The 16,401-nt window shown below is 56.5% G+C and overlaps 1 protein-coding gene across 1 annotated transcript; it reads left to right on the forward strand.

The window, feature by feature from the left end:
* Positions 1 to 1,787: 1,787 nt before the first annotated feature.
* Positions 1,788 to 16,007, forward strand: LOC143160288 (scavenger receptor cysteine-rich domain-containing protein DMBT1-like). Its single transcript, XM_076338015.1, has 17 exons — positions 1,788 to 2,115; positions 2,595 to 2,636; positions 3,393 to 3,704; positions 4,184 to 4,225; positions 4,982 to 5,293; positions 5,773 to 5,814; positions 6,571 to 6,882; positions 7,362 to 7,403; positions 8,160 to 8,471; positions 9,749 to 10,060; positions 10,528 to 10,569; positions 11,326 to 11,688; positions 13,107 to 13,257; positions 13,567 to 13,778; positions 14,007 to 14,179; positions 14,711 to 15,099; positions 15,722 to 16,007. The coding sequence occupies exons 1-17, from the start codon at positions 1,788 to 1,790 to the stop codon at positions 16,005 to 16,007; spliced, it is 3,672 nt and encodes a 1,223-aa protein (XP_076194130.1).
* Positions 16,008 to 16,401: the final 394 nt, after the last annotated feature.

Consider the following 16,401-nt stretch of genomic DNA (forward strand, 5'->3'; position numbering starts at 1 on the left):
TGCACTTAGAAGAAAGCAACAAAACTTGCTCCAATACCTCTATTACCATATGCGTGTTGTGTTCAGTGTCTTTTTAAATGCCATTTATTTCTTGCTTGCATTCGTAGCTCCAGTGCCTATGACAGACTGGCTGTATTCAACAGGTGATTCATGCTGGCCTGATCCACTCCTGGCCTTGCACCAAGCACCACCCCAAGACCACTGCCCAGGCAGCTCCTGGGGATGACCTAAGCCTCTGCAGAAGGGCATCTGCGATGGCAACAGGTCCAAGCCCTGCTGCTGCCAGCAATCCTACAGCTCCCGACTTCATGGCAGGAGCCTGTAGAGGACAGCCTCCAGCTGCGCCTGGGCCGTGGTGTCCTGTGGCTGGGAGCAGATGCCACATCAGTACCTGTCCCTGCTGTCACCATCTGGAAATATCACTTTCAAGAAAAATTTTCAATTGACTGTTACCCACCTCCATTCTCTCCGTTGACCCCAGTCGAGATGGAGTACGCCATCAGAGTAATTTATCATGATTTCACTTCATTCTTGAGGAACTGGGCTTGTAGCTAACACACAGATGTACCCATTCCACAAGCATGGTCCTCATGTGGGTGGTGTTTTTCTTCCATATTGACAGGATACAGCACTACAGCGCAGACAGCCTCCACAGTGCCAACAACCTCAACACTGGAGACAACCTCCATAGCAGAGATGACCTTCAGAGAGGAGACAACCACCACAGCAGAGATGACCTTCATAGAGGAGACAACCACCACAGCAGAGATGACCTCTCTAGCAGAGAAGACAATTACAGCACAAACAACCCCCATAGCAGAGATGACCTCCCTAGTAGAGATGACCACCACAGCACCAATGACCTTCCTAGTGGAAACGACCACCACAGCACCAAAGACCTCCCTAGCAGAGACAACCACCACAGCGCCGACAACCCCCATAGCAGACACGACCTCCTTAGAAGAGATGACCACCACAGCACCAATGGCTACCAAAGCAGAGGGGAGCACACCAGGTAACCGTGTCCACTGTCACTCACTGTTCTCCTTAGTGCCCCTGATCTCCCTTCCCAGGCCTGACTGCACTGGAAGGAGTCTCCCATCCCTGGGCCACTCCAGTTAGGCCATTCCTGGCACCAAAGTCCACAGTTAGGATGCAAACAGAGCATGGAGAAGAGCTGGTAAACTGGGGGTCTGAGGCTTGGGGCCAGGACTTCTGTAGCCATTGCTGGTGAAGGAAACTGTTCGGGGAGGGATTTCCTCTGACTGCAACTGGGGGGATTGCAACAGGGGATCATTTTGCCTTCGCCCCCCCCCCAGTTCCTGCATGGGTAGTAACATAGCTATTTCCTAGACATGCTCTGGGATTTGGGATGTGACTGGAAAAGAGAGAGCTGCTGCACCAAATGTTTTGTAATGCAAGTAAGACCTCCATGGGCATGTAGTTCCTGCCCAGGGAGCAGATGGCTGTGTGAACCAAAGAAGTCACGATGGTCATTTCAATTGAATGAAAGACCTCCACATGATGTGAAGTGCCATAGAACAAGGGCTCCTTGAAGACAGGTTAATTTAGGGTGCGTGACATGCACTGACTGTTCAGAGCCTTTTTCATTGACACCAAATTCTCACTTGCATCGGTAATTTGAGTGCCCACCACAGACTAGCCATATTCAACGGGCAATATGCGCCCACCAGAAATATCCTTGGCATTGCAGCAACCATGCAGGCTCCCTACTGTAGGGGCCGATCTGGGGACTAATAGATGCTGGGCTGCAGAGACCCTAGCCCATGTGCCTCACCCCAGGTGCCCACCTGCGGCTGTCTGACGGGAGGAACGGTTGTGAGGGCCGTGTGGAGGTGTACAACGGCAGCAGCTGGGGGACGGTGTGCGACGACTGGTGGGACCTGAGTGATGCCCAGGTGGTGTGCCGGCAGCTGGGCTGCGGCCAGGCTACGGCCGCCCCGGGCAGCGCGCGCTTCGGCCGCGGCTCCGGGCCCATCTTCCTGGATGACGTGCAGTGCCGCGGGGACGAGCCCTCCCTCCAGATGTGCAGGCACAATGGCTGGGGTGTGCACAACTGCAGGCACGTGGAGGACGCCGGCGTCATCTGTGCAGGTGCGTGGGCAGCGGAGGCCACCGGCTCTCCCCGCAGATCCCATCGGGTGGGTTTTGGTACCCTCCTTTGGGAGCAGCCATGCTTACCTCCCTCGGTAGAGCCAGGACGGAGCGGTGAGGCTGGGGGCTCTTGCTGCTGGTGCTGGAAGCACGTGTCATGCAAAAGCCCCGTTTTTGCACACAGAGGGCACAGCAGGCTCTCCATGATCGCAGGTGTAGGTGCTCAGTGCGTTGGCAAAGAGCAGGATTGCAGGATCGCAGCGTGGGCAGGATGGGGCAGCACTGGGGACATGGCAGGCTGGTGTCTGGAGGGGGAATGGCAAGACAGAGCCCCATGGTCTCTTCCCACGTTAGTGCTCCAGCCTTGCATTTCCACGTCCACGTCCACGTCCACGTCCACGTCCACGTCCACGTCCATCCATTTCCACAAGCCTGCTGCATTCGGTGCTTTTTCATTCACTCCATCTTCTTCCTTGCAGATGCAGATCCAACCCCTCCTGCTGAATGGCCATACACAACAGGTAATTCGTGCCCACCCAGCTTATTCCCAGCCTTGCAGCGAGCCCCAGCCTGGCACAAGAGGAGAAGAGGGGGGACGTGCTGGCCTGTGCCTGCCCGGCGCAGGGCTGCTGCTCCCCTCTGCCCATGGTGAGCGGCCATGGGCTTTGGGGGCTGCTGCTGGGGAGGAGCTGAGCCGCTCGCTGCAGAAGGGCGGCTGCAGTGGTGACGGGCCCGAGCCCTGCTCTGCCAGCCACGCCACAGCTCCTGGCTCTGGGGCAGCAAGTGCCAAGTGGATGGGAGTAATCCCTTCCCTCGATCCTGTACGCCTGCCGGGACAGCCCAGGATGCAGGTTGCTGCCCTGATGCCAGGGCATGGCGGTGGCTTTGCAACGTCAAGCCAAGGCGGCCAGCACCCTTGCAGGCACCCTGTCAGGTCCCACAGACTCAAACACCTCCAGGGTGCATGAGTGGTCCCCCTCAGGGGATGGGCCACGCTCAAGGTGTGCAAAGGGTTTTTATAAAAATACCCCAGTGCCCCGAGCACCTCTGCCCCCAGGCAGCTCCCACGGACCCCCCAGCAGGTCCCTGCACGCGGCGCACCTGCCCTCCACTCACCTGGGCTCTTTGCTCAGCCACTGCCTTCCCCTAGTCCTTTCGGCTCTGCACCACCCCAGCTCACGGTCACTGCAGCCAAATCCCCAAAACAGCCAGGGAGGTGGGGACCGTGGGTGCTGGGCTGGCGGGAGCCTGACCTGGGGCCACGTGCCTCACCCCAGGTGCCCACCTGCGGCTGTCTGACGGGAGGAACGGTTGTGAGGGCCGTGTGGAGGTGTACAACGGCAGCAGCTGGGGGACGGTGTGCGACGACTGGTGGGACCTGAGTGATGCCCAGGTGGTGTGCCGGCAGCTGGGCTGCGGCCAGGCTACGGCCGCCCCGGGCAGCGCGCGCTTCGGCCGCGGCTCCGGGCCCATCTTCCTGGATGACGTGCAGTGCCGCGGGGACGAGCCCTCCCTCCAGATGTGCAGGCACAATGGCTGGGGTGTGCACAACTGCAGGCACGTGGAGGACGCCGGCGTCATCTGTGCAGGTGCGTGGGCAGCGGAGGCCACCGGCTCTCCCCGCAGATCCCATCGGGTGGGTTTTGGTACCCTCCTTTGGGAGCAGCCATGCTTACCTCCCTCGGTAGAGCCAGGACGGAGCGGTGAGGCTGGGGGCTCTTGCTGCTGGTGCTGGAAGCACGTGTCATGCAAAAGCCCCGTTTTTGCACACAGAGGGCACAGCAGGCTCTCCATGATCGCAGGTGTAGGTGCTCAGTGCGTTGGCAAAGAGCAGGATTGCAGGATCGCAGCGTGGGCAGGATGGGGCAGCACTGGGGACATGGCAGGCTGGTGTCTGGAGGGGGAATGGCAAGACAGAGCCCCATGGTCTCTTCCCACGTTAGTGCTCCAGCCTTGCATTTCCACGTCCACGTCCACGTCCACGTCCACGTCCACGTCCACGTCCATCCATTTCCACAAGCCTGCTGCATTCGGTGCTTTTTCATTCACTCCATCTTCTTCCTTGCAGATGCAGATCCAACCCCTCCTGCTGAATGGCCATACACAACAGGTAATTCGTGCCCACCCAGCTTATTCCCAGCCTTGCAGCGAGCCCCAGCCTGGCACAAGAGGAGAAGAGGGGGGACGTGCTGGCCTGTGCCTGCCCGGCGCAGGGCTGCTGCTCCCCTCTGCCCATGGTGAGCGGCCATGGGCTTTGGGGGCTGCTGCTGGGGAGGAGCTGAGCCGCTCGCTGCAGAAGGGCGGCTGCAGTGGTGACGGGCCCGAGCCCTGCTCTGCCAGCCACGCCACAGCTCCTGGCTCTGGGGCAGCAAGTGCCAAGTGGATGGGAGTAATCCCTTCCCTCGATCCTGTACGCCTGCCGGGACAGCCCAGGATGCAGGTTGCTGCCCTGATGCCAGGGCATGGCGGTGGCTTTGCAACGTCAAGCCAAGGCGGCCAGCACCCTTGCAGGCACCCTGTCAGGTCCCACAGACTCAAACACCTCCAGGGTGCATGAGTGGTCCCCCTCAGGGGATGGGCCACGCTCAAGGTGTGCAAAGGGTTTTTATAAAAATACCCCAGTGCCCCGAGCACCTCTGCCCCCAGGCAGCTCCCACGGACCCCCCAGCAGGTCCCTGCACGCGGCGCACCTGCCCTCCACTCACCTGGGCTCTTTGCTCAGCCACTGCCTTCCCCTAGTCCTTTCGGCTCTGCACCACCCCAGCTCACGGTCACTGCAGCCAAATCCCCAAAACAGCCAGGGAGGTGGGGACCGTGGGTGCTGGGCTGGCGGGAGCCTGACCTGGGGCCACGTGCCTCACCCCAGGTGCCCACCTGCGGCTGTCTGACGGGAGGAACGGTTGTGAGGGCCGTGTGGAGGTGTACAACGGCAGCAGCTGGGGGACGGTGTGCGACGACTGGTGGGACCTGAGTGATGCCCAGGTGGTGTGCCGGCAGCTGGGCTGCGGCCAGGCTACGGCCGCCCCGGGCAGCGCGCGCTTCGGCCGCGGCTCCGGGCCCATCTTCCTGGATGACGTGCAGTGCCGCGGGGACGAGCCCTCCCTCCAGATGTGCAGGCACAATGGCTGGGGTGTGCACAACTGCAGGCACGTGGAGGACGCCGGCGTCATCTGTGCAGGTGCGTGGGCAGCGGAGGCCACCGGCTCTCCCCGCAGATCCCATCGGGTGGGTTTTGGTACCCTCCTTTGGGAGCAGCCATGCTTACCTCCCTCGGTAGAGCCAGGACGGAGCGGTGAGGCTGGGGGCTCTTGCTGCTGGTGCTGGAAGCACGTGTCATGCAAAAGCCCCGTTTTTGCACACAGAGGGCACAGCAGGCTCTCCATGATCGCAGGTGTAGGTGCTCAGTGCGTTGGCAAAGAGCAGGATTGCAGGATCGCAGCGTGGGCAGGATGGGGCAGCACTGGGGACATGGCAGGCTGGTGTCTGGAGGGGGAATGGCAAGACAGAGCCCCATGGTCTCTTCCCACGTTAGTGCTCCAGCCTTGCATTTCCACGTCCACGTCCACGTCCACGTCCACGTCCACGTCCATGTCCATCCATTTCCACAAGCCTGCTGCATTCGGTGCTTTTTCATTCACTCCATCTTCTTCCTTGCAGATGCAGATCCAACCCCTCCTGCTGAATGGCCATACACAACAGGTAATTCGTGCCCACCCAGCTTATTCCCAGCCTTGCAGCGAGCCCCAGCCTGGCACAAGAGGAGAAGAGGGGGGACGTGCTGGCCTGTGCCTGCCCGGCGCAGGGCTGCTGCTCCCCTCTGCCCATGGTGAGCGGCCATGGGCTTTGGGGGCTGCTGCTGGGGAGGAGCTGAGCCGCTCGCTGCAGAAGGGCGGCTGCAGTGGTGACGGGCCCGAGCCCTGCTCTGCCAGCCACGCCACAGCTCCTGGCTCTGGGGCAGCAAGTGCCAAGTGGATGGGAGTAATCCCTTCCCTCGATCCTGTACGCCTGCCGGGACAGCCCAGGATGCAGGTTGCTGCCCTGATGCCAGGGCATGGCGGTGGCTTTGCAACGTCAAGCCAAGGCGGCCAGCACCCTTGCAGGCACCCTGTCAGGTCCCACAGACTCAAACACCTCCAGGGTGCATGAGTGGTCCCCCTCAGGGGATGGGCCACGCTCAAGGTGTGCAAAGGGTTTTTATAAAAATACCCCAGTGCCCCGAGCACCTCTGCCCCCAGGCAGCTCCCACGGACCCCCCAGCAGGTCCCTGCACGCGGCGCACCTGCCCTCCACTCACCTGGGCTCTTTGCTCAGCCACTGCCTTCCCCTAGTCCTTTCGGCTCTGCACCACCCCAGCTCACGGTCACTGCAGCCAAATCCCCAAAACAGCCAGGGAGGTGGGGACCGTGGGTGCTGGGCTGGCGGGAGCCTGACCTGGGGCCACGTGCCTCACCCCAGGTGCCCACCTGCGGCTGTCTGACGGGAGGAACGGTTGTGAGGGCCGTGTGGAGGTGTACAACGGCAGCAGCTGGGGGACGGTGTGCGACGACTGGTGGGACCTGAGTGATGCCCAGGTGGTGTGCCGGCAGCTGGGCTGCGGCCAGGCTACGGCCGCCCCGGGCAGCGCGCGCTTCGGCCGCGGCTCCGGGCCCATCTTCCTGGATGACGTGCAGTGCCGCGGGGACGAGCCCTCCCTCCAGATGTGCAGGCACAATGGCTGGGGTGTGCACAACTGCAGGCACGTGGAGGACGCCGGCGTCATCTGTGCAGGTGCGTGGGCAGCGGAGGCCACCGGCTCTCCCCGCAGATCCCATCGGGTGGGTTTTGGTACCCTCCTTTGGGAGCAGCCATGCTTACCTCCCTCGGTAGAGCCAGGACGGAGCGGTGAGGCTGGGGGCTCTTGCTGCTGGTGCTGGAAGCACGTGTCATGCAAAAGCCCCGTTTTTGCACACAGAGGGCACAGCAGGCTCTCCATGATCGCAGGTGTAGGTGCTCAGTGCGTTGGCAAAGAGCAGGATTGCAGGATCGCAGCGTGGGCAGGATGGGGCAGCACTGGGGACATGGCAGGCTGGTGTCTGGAGGGGGAATGGCAAGACAGAGCCCCATGGTCTCTTCCCACGTTAGTGCTCCAGCCTTGCATTTCCACGTCCACGTCCACGTCCACGTCCACGTCCACGTCCACGTCCATCCATTTCCACAAGCCTGCTGCATTCGGTGCTTTTTCATTCACTCCATCTTCTTCCTTGCAGATGCAGATCCAACCCCTCCTGCTGAATGGCCATACACAACAGGTAATTCGTGCCCACCCAGCTTATTCCCAGCCTTGCAGCGAGCCCCAGCCTGGCACAAGAGGAGAAGAGGGGGGACGTGCTGGCCTGTGCCTGCCCGGCGCAGGGCTGCTGCTCCCCTCTGCCCATGGTGAGCGGCCATGGGCTTTGGGGGCTGCTGCTGGGGAGGAGCTGAGCCGCTCGCTGCAGAAGGGCGGCTGCAGTGGTGACGGGCCCGAGCCCTGCTCTGCCAGCCACGCCACAGCTCCTGGCTCTGGGGCAGCAAGTGCCAAGTGGATGGGAGTAATCCCTTCCCTCGATCCTGTACGCCTGCCGGGACAGCCCAGGATGCAGGTTGCTGCCCTGATGCCAGGGCATGGCGGTGGCTTTGCAACGTCAAGCCAAGGCGGCCAGCACCCTTGCAGGCACCCTGTCAGGTCCCACAGACTCAAACACCTCCAGGGTGCATGAGTGGTCCCCCTCAGGGGATGGGCCACGCTCAAGGTGTGCAAAGGGTTTTTATAAAAATACCCCAGTGCCCCGAGCACCTCTGCCCCCAGGCAGCTCCCACGGACCCCCCAGCAGGTCCCTGCACGCGGCGCACCTGCCCTCCACTCACCTGGGCTCTTTGCTCAGCCACTGCCTTCCCCTAGTCCTTTCGGCTCTGCACCACCCCAGCTCACGGTCACTGCAGCCAAATCCCCAAAACAGCCAGGGAGGTGGGGACCGTGGGTGCTGGGCTGGCGGGAGCCTGACCTGGGGCCACGTGCCTCACCCCAGGTGCCCACCTGCGGCTGTCTGACGGGAGGAACGGTTGTGAGGGCCGTGTGGAGGTGTACAACGGCAGCAGCTGGGGGACGGTGTGCGACGACTGGTGGGACCTGAGTGATGCCCAGGCGGTGTGCCGGCAGCTGGGCTGCGGCCAGGCTACGGCCGCCCCGGGCAGCGCGCGCTTCGGCCGCGGCTCCGGGCCCATCTTCCTGGATGACGTGCAGTGCCGCGGGGACGAGCCCTCCCTCCAGATGTGCAGGCACAATGGCTGGGGTGTGCACAACTGCAGGCACGTGGAGGACGCCGGCGTCATCTGTGCAGGTGCGTGGGCAGCGGAGGCCACCGGCTCTCCCCGCAGATCCCATCGGGTGGGTTTTGGTACCCTCCTTTGGGAGCAGCCATGCTTACCTCCCTCGGTAGAGCCAGGACGGAGCGGTGAGGCTGGGGGCTCTTGCTGCTGGTGCTGGAAGCACGTGTCATGCAAAAGCCCCGTTTTTGCACACAGAGGGCACAGCAGGCTCTCCATGATCGCAGGTGTAGGTGCTCAGTGCGTTGGCAAAGAGCAGGATTGCAGGATCGCAGCGTGGGCAGGATGGGGCAGCACTGGGGACATGGCAGGCTGGTGTCTGGAGGGGGAATGGCAAGACAGAGCCCCATGGTCTCTTCCCACGTTAGTGCTCCAGCCTTGCATTTCCACGTCCACGTCCACGTCCACGTCCACGTCCACGTCCACGTCCATCCATTTCCACAAGCCTGCTGCATTCGGTGCTTTTTCATTCACTCCATCTTCTTCCTTGCAGATGCAGATCCAACCCCTCCTGCTGAATGGCCATACACAACAGGTAATTCGTGCCCACCCAGCTTATTCCCAGCCTTGCAGCGAGCCCCAGCCTGGCACAAGAGGAGAAGAGGGGGGACGTGCTGGCCTGTGCCTGCCCGGCGCAGGGCTGCTGCTCCCCTCTGCCCATGGTGAGCGGCCATGGGCTTTGGGGGCTGCTGCTGGGGAGGAGCTGAGCCGCTCGCTGCAGAAGGGCGGCTGCAGTGGTGACGGGCCCGAGCCCTGCTCTGCCAGCCACGCCACAGCTCCTGGCTCTGGGGCAGCAAGTGCCAAGTGGATGGGAGTAATCCCTTCCCTCGATCCTGTACGCCTGCCGGGACAGCCCAGGATGCAGGTTGCTGCCCTGATGCCAGGGCATGGCGGTGGCTTTGCAACGTCAAGCCAAGGCGGCCAGCACCCTTGCAGGCACCCTGTCAGGTCCCACAGACTCAAACACCTCCAGGGTGCATGAGTGGTCCCCCTCAGGGGATGGGCCACGCTCAAGGTGTGCAAAGGGTTTTTATAAAAATACCCCAGTGCCCCGAGCACCTCTGCCCCCAGGCAGCTCCCACGGACCCCCCAGCAGGTCCCTGCACGCGGCGCACCTGCCCTCCACTCACCTGGGCTCTTTGCTCAGCCACTGCCTTCCCCTAGTCCTTTCGGCTCTGCACCACCCCAGCTCACGGTCACTGCAGCCAAATCCCCAAAACAGCCAGGGAGGTGGGGACCGTGGGTGCTGGGCTGGCGGGAGCCTGACCTGGGGCCACGTGCCTCACCCCAGGTGCCCACCTGCGGCTGTCTGACGGGAGGAACGGTTGTGAGGGCCGTGTGGAGGTGTACAACGGCAGCAGCTGGGGGACGGTGTGCGACGACTGGTGGGACCTGAGTGATGCCCAGGTGGTGTGCTGGCAGCTGGGCTGCGGCCAGGCTACGGCCGCCCCGGGCAGCGCGCGCTTCGGCCGCGGCTCCGGGCCCATCTTCCTGGATGACGTGCAGTGCCGCGGGGACGAGCCCTCCCTCCAGATGTGCAGGCACAATGGCTGGGGTGTGCACAACTGCAGGCACGTGGAGGACGCCGGCGTCATCTGTGCAGGTGCGTGGGCAGCGGAGGCCACCGGCTCTCCCCGCAGATCCCATCGGGTGGGTTTTGGTACCCTCCTTTGGGAGCAGCCATGCTTACCTCCCTCGGTAGAGCCAGGACGGAGCGGTGAGGCTGGGGGCTCTTGCTGCTGGTGCTGGAAGCACGTGTCATGCAAAAGCCCCGTTTTTGCACACAGAGGGCACAGCAGGCTCTCCATGATCGCAGGTGTAGGTGCTCAGTGCGTTGGCAAAGAGCAGGATTGCAGGATCGCAGCGTGGGCAGGATGGGGCAGCACTGGGGACATGGCAGGCTGGTGTCTGGAGGGGGAATGGCAAGACAGAGCCCCATGGTCTCTTCCCACGTTAGTGCTCCAGCCTTGCATTTCCACGTCCACGTCCACGTCCACGTCCATGTCCATCCATTTCCACAAGCCTGCTGCATTCGGTGCTTTTTCATTCACTCCATCTTCTTCCTTGCAGATGCAGATCCAACCCCTCCTGCTGAATGGCCATACACAACAGGTAATTCGTGCCCACCCAGCTTATTCCCAGCCTTGCAGCGAGCCCCAGCCTGGCACAAGAGGAGAAGAGGGGGGACGTGCTGGCCTGTGCCTGCCCGGCGCAGGGCTGCTGCTCCCCTCTGCCCATGGTGAGCGGCCATGGGCTTTGGGGGCTGCTGCTGGGGAGGAGCTGAGCCGCTCGCTGCAGAAGGGCGGCTGCAGTGGTGACGGGCCCGAGCCCTGCTCTGCCAGCCACGCCACAGCTCCTGGCTCTGGGGCAGCAAGTGCCAAGTGGATGGGAGTAATCCCTTCCCTCGATCCTGTACGCCTGCCGGGACAGCCCAGGATGCAGGTTGCTGCCCTGATGCCAGGGCATGGCGGTGGCTTTGCAACGTCAAGCCAAGGCGGCCAGCACCCTTGCAGGCACCCTGTCAGGTCCCACAGACTCAAACACCTCCAGGGTGCATGAGTGGTCCCCCTCAGGGGATGGGCCACGCTCAAGGTGTGCAAAGGGTTTTTATAAAAATACCCCAGTGCCCCGAGCACCTCTGCCCCCAGGCAGCTCCCACGGACCCCCCAGCAGGTCCCTGCACGCGGCGCACCTGCCCTCCACTCACCTGGGCTCTTTGCTCAGCCACTGCCTTCCCCTAGTCCTTTCGGCTCTGCACCACCCCAGCTCACGGTCACTGCAGCCAAATCCCCAAAACAGCCAGGGAGGTGGGGACCGTGGGTGCTGGGCTGGCGGGAGCCTGACCTGGGGCCACGTGCCTCACCCCAGGTGCCCACCTGCGGCTGTCTGACGGGAGGAACGGTTGTGAGGGCCGTGTGGAGGTGTACAACGGCAGCAGCTGGGGGACGGTGTGCGACGACTGGTGGGACCTGAGTGATGCCCAGGTGGTGTGCTGGCAGCTGGGCTGCGGCCAGGCTACGGCCGCCCCGGGCAGCGCGCGCTTCGGCCGCGGCTCCGGGCCCATCTTCCTGGATGACGTGCAGTGCCGCGGGGACGAGCCCTCCCTCCAGATGTGCAGGCACAATGGCTGGGGTGTGCACAACTGCAGGCACGTGGAGGACGCCGGCGTCATCTGTGCAGGTGCGTGGGCAGCAGAGGCCACCGGCTCTCCCATGGAGCTTATGGCCCCCTGTGCCCAGTTCCCCGTGTCCCCATCCCCTCCTCGCCACGATCCCTTTTGTGGTACCCTATGCCCCAAGGTGGGGCCATGTCTGTGCCCCAGCATCTTTCTCCTGAGCAACACGTCTCACTTGTGGCTCTTCTTCCTCCACCCCCACAGCTGCTCTGGCCACTCCGACACCTCCATCAGGTAATGCTCTTCTATGGCTCTTCTCACCTTTTTTAATTGTGGTCTGTATCCTTGTTGGGCTTTTTTTTTAATTTGATTTTTGTTTCTATGGCAATATCACTTGAAACTTGCTTGATAATTTCTAGAAAGGCTGTGATATCCCCTTGCACTTCAGTGATGCTTATCTTGTAGTTACACTGGTTGGCTGTGGGTAAGCCGTTTCCTCGCTGGGCTCTTCAGCTGTTTCAAGGCTTAGGAAGTGTAGTCTAAATCTCTAAATTTTAACCACATACATCAGTATTGGCAGAGTGGTGTTCAAGTATTGCAATGTGTAATTTTTGGCTCTTCTGGTTACTAGACCTGTTATGGTCTTCAGCCTGCTATTTTTGCCTTAGAAAGCAGATTTTAGATTTAGAGCTTGACAATTCACAGTAGAAAACAGTATGAAAGTGAAGGTGCCTGAGAGCCAATCCCGTCTGATTAGAGGAAGGGGCAGTGTCTGGATATAGCTGATGCTCCCAAGCTTGGAATAGCCTGAGAATCCCAAAATCCTGAGGCAGGGAGGAGTGTGCTGCACTGGGGGGGTGTCCCTGTGCAGGAATATAAAATGGGGGGTTGTTGCCTTTACGTATCACATCTTGTAGGAATTAAGCTCAGAGCTTGTGCTCAGCTTCCTATAAGAAACTTTTAGGATTAACATAAGAATTATATGTCATTCGTGCTGGCAGGTACATGAAAGCTTTTTGCATCTACGCTTAAGGAGGAATGAGATGTATTTAAGACTTGGCCCAGCAGTCTGGAGTGCTTATTTCAGTCTGACTCCATAAAATTGCAGAGTTTCCTAGAAGACTTGCAACTTATTTATCCTCCAAAGTCCTTAGGGGAATAAAGAGAAGCAGCACAGTAACCGAGGGGATGCTGTCTGTTCAGGAAGGTACTTCCATTTTGACTGTCATGACACCTCCCAGAATCAGACCTCGACTGCAGAAAGGAGAGACTAGAGCAGAAAGCATCAACGTGTTACCAGCCCAGCCTGAAGAGGGTGGTCTGACACCATGGATGTGACAGGGAATCCCAAATCCAACATGAAAATAAACCTAAAGCAAAAAAAAAAAAAATTGTTTTGATTTGGGTCATACAGAATATCACCCACAGTCAGCAGGAGACCTGCTTTTCAGCAGCTGCGGATGAGAAACATACAGCTCAAGTACAATTTTGTAGAGGTTACTGTAAGTAAATTCTCCTCCATTTCTTTCTGCAGCACCTTATTTTTGTGGTGGCTCAATCTCAAATTCCTCTGGGATGCTGCAGAGTCCGTTCTACCCTGGAGGTTATCCAAACAACGCTGACTGTGTGTGGGAACTACAAGTAGAGAACAATTTCCGTGTTATGCTCACATTTAGAGATATTGCGTAAGTAAAACATTGATTTCCTGGGCAAATAACAAAGTCAAAATTACTTGAGAAGTTTGAAAACTTATTTGAAACAGGCAACCTTCCCAATTTTAAAGATACTTTCAATAACATCCAGCAGTTGGAAGACCAGAACGAAATCTGGATTACTGTAGTATTTTCTGCTCACAATTTTCTGCTACAGCTACATACATAATGAATAAAACCTCTGCCGTGAGAACTTTAAGTGCTGAAAGATTTTATCACGTTAGGCAGTCAAATCAGAGTTTCTGAAATGCATTTGACAAGGTGCTGACATTTGTTTGCCAGGATGCAAAGCGGCAGATGCCAGTATGACTACGTTGAAGTCTATGACGGGCCTCCACACTCTTCCCCGCTTCTTGGGAGACTTTGTTCAGGTTCCTTTCCCACGTACATATCCTCTTCAAACATGATGACCGTTCGCTTTCACAGTGATTCTAGATACACTTTCAGAGGGTTTCAGGCTCACTACTTCTCCATTCCAGCAGATGACAACACTAGTAAGTTCCCGGTCGGTGTTCCTCAATGGACAAGCCTGTTTATTGCTTTTGTTTGCAAAATAAATATTTTTGTATATTTAAAGATGTTAGGGAAATGAAATGACGCGTGTGAAATATGATAGGTTGGTGTGTGAACTGCCTACCTTCTAAATTAAGAAAAAACCATTTGGTTCAATTACAATTAACAAATTCCTGAAGTCACTAATATATTGTATCTTCTTCTACCAGCCCTTCTGTGCTTGCCAGACTACATGCATGCAGTGGTTAGCAGAGACTATCTCCAGTCTGAAGGCTACTCAGTGCAGATGGTCACCCTGAACGACAATCGCTGTAAACCGACAGTCACGTCACACGAGGTTATATTCAACATTCCCTACAACGGCTGTGGGACGATACGAGAGGTACGCTCACCATTGTGCGCACTGAATTGCAGGACCCGCTTTGAAAAGAGTCATGAAAGGGCCATTGTGGTCCACAGTGTTAAGAAGCGAACCAACGAGACCCAGAGGTTTTTAGTGCTTTAGCTTTCTATGCCTTAGGGAATCCCCATGCTTAATAGAAATGAGCTTCTAGGGAGGAAAGCATGAGAGGAAGTTATATGAACCTTACATGATTTAAAGTAGACATAGTCTTGTAAGTGCCATGCAGGTTTGGGATGACTGTGTACTGCACAATTGGTGTTTTGTACAGATGTTCAGTGAGTTGGCTCTGCCTTGGATTTAACAAAGAGTTTTTCTCCACTGATTTCTGTTTAATTACATACTTAGCAAGTTTATTTGCAATGTGTGAGCAGAAAAGACCAACATCAAGCTTCTTCGTTTAAATAGTTTAAGATGAATCTACATTTTTAAATTACATATTACTCTATCAAAGCTTAGAACATGGAACATGACAAAAATGCAATTCCTCATTTTAAATTACATGTTAAACAGGAGAACAATGATACAATCAACTATTCCAACATGATCAAAGTTACATCTTCTGGGTACATAATCAAGAGGAAAAAGAATATTCACTTACATATCAGCTGCAAAATGCTACAGAACACATGGATGCAAATAATGTATGTTGCTGAGGATACTGTAGACGTGAATGAAAATCAGTTTGGAAGATATGACATGAACATCACTTTTTATGATTCCTCATCATTCTTGCGGCAAGTTCACGACTCTCCATACTACATTGACTTGAACCAAAATTTGTACCTTCAAGCTTATCTTCACAGCTCTGATCCAAATCTGATCGTGTTTGTGGACACATGTGTGGCGTCACCTGATCCTCATGATTTTAACACTCTGGCCTATGATATAATCAGGAATGGGTAAGAGCTTTCTTGAGTCTTTAGAAGCATAGCTGTAATACCCTTTCTGCATTTATTTAAAAGAATAGAGCCAATCTGAACTAGTATAGATCTCATTATCAACAGACTGTTAAAAGGGGTCTTTGAATTTTTATTTTTACAGTATAAGCCTGGAAATAAGAAATTACATTTAGACCTTACTAACATTTCATTTCACTTACTTCATCCTTGTCCTATATGCAAATTTCAAAGTAGCGGGAGTGAGGTAGATGAGATGAGATAGTGAAAACTGGCAGCAGGAATCTATTGTCCTAGGCGTTAAATGTTTTAGTAAAACCAGGTTAAGCATTAGACTCATTTTTTTATGCCTCATATAGCACAGACATTACTAAGAGTCTGTTCTCCCCTCTTCACCACTTATAGTCTCCTCTTGGAAAAAAAAGAGTTGCCAATGCTCTAGCTGCTTCATAGGACTTAAGTCTACATTTAAAAAGTCTATACTATGCTATAAAAGTTGCATTTTCATCCCATTGTGTTCTTAGTACCTGGCTATGATATAGTTTTGTTTTAATCTATTGTATTTTTGCAGGAATGTACATGTGTGTATCCATGAAGACTAATTCTCTGTTTCATTTCTTTCTAGATGTGTTAGAGATTCTTCCTATGCCACATACTACTCCCCCTACAGCCACTTTGCTCGGTTCAAATTTAATGCCTTTGAGTTCATCAGCCGCCATACGTTAGTCTACCTGCAGTGTGAGCTGGTGGTGTGCAGGCTCGGTGACTATTCCTCCCGCTGCTACCAGGGCTGTATTAATAGGTCCAAGAGAGATACAAGTTCTGCCGAGGAAAAAGTGAATGTGGTTGTCGGACCACTTCAGCTTCGAGAAGGGGATGCTCAGAGTAGGAATACTGGTAAAGTTAAATAAAGTTCTCTCATATTTACTCTAAGACTACTTCGGGCTTCAAGAAAAGCCATAGCTCTGCGTTTCTGACATGTCACTCAAATCTGCTTTTGCTAACTTTGCCATAAAAAGGAAGGGATTGTTTGGCTGACCCGAATGTCTACAAATCTTTTCTTCTTTCAACACCTTGAAAACCCCCTGTTTTCACCTGCATGTATAAAAAGTATAACTGCTTTGGCTGCCCCAAAGGAGAGGTAGCGTGTAACCCATTTTAGTGCTATAACTCCATTGAACTAATTAGCTCCAGTCTGCTTGTGTAACGTGATGGCCAGCTGGGAGCAAACTCCCAGCCTTCTTGAGAAACATTTAATTCCCTCAGTTGTCTACTTATGAAGTTTGCTTAGTTAAGTTGCCATCT

The sequence above is a fragment of the Aptenodytes patagonicus genome, chromosome 5, assembly GCF_965638725.1.
Source record: "Aptenodytes patagonicus chromosome 5, bAptPat1.pri.cur, whole genome shotgun sequence".
Classification (NCBI taxonomy): Eukaryota; Metazoa; Chordata; class Aves; order Sphenisciformes; family Spheniscidae; genus Aptenodytes; species Aptenodytes patagonicus.

Excerpts from the sequence above, each read along its gene's own strand:
- LOC143160288 (XM_076338015.1), top strand. The coding sequence starts at position 1,788 with ATGTGCCTCACCCCAGGTGCCCACCTGCGGCTGTCTGACGGGAGGAAC. Across the intron at positions 5,815-6,570 it reads TGAATGGCCATACACAACAG|GTGCCCACCTGCGGCTGTCT; the intron begins GTAATTCGTGCC and ends GCCTCACCCCAG. Across the intron at positions 13,779-14,006 it reads TCCAGCAGATGACAACACTA|CCCTTCTGTGCTTGCCAGAC; the intron begins GTAAGTTCCCGG and ends TTCTTCTACCAG.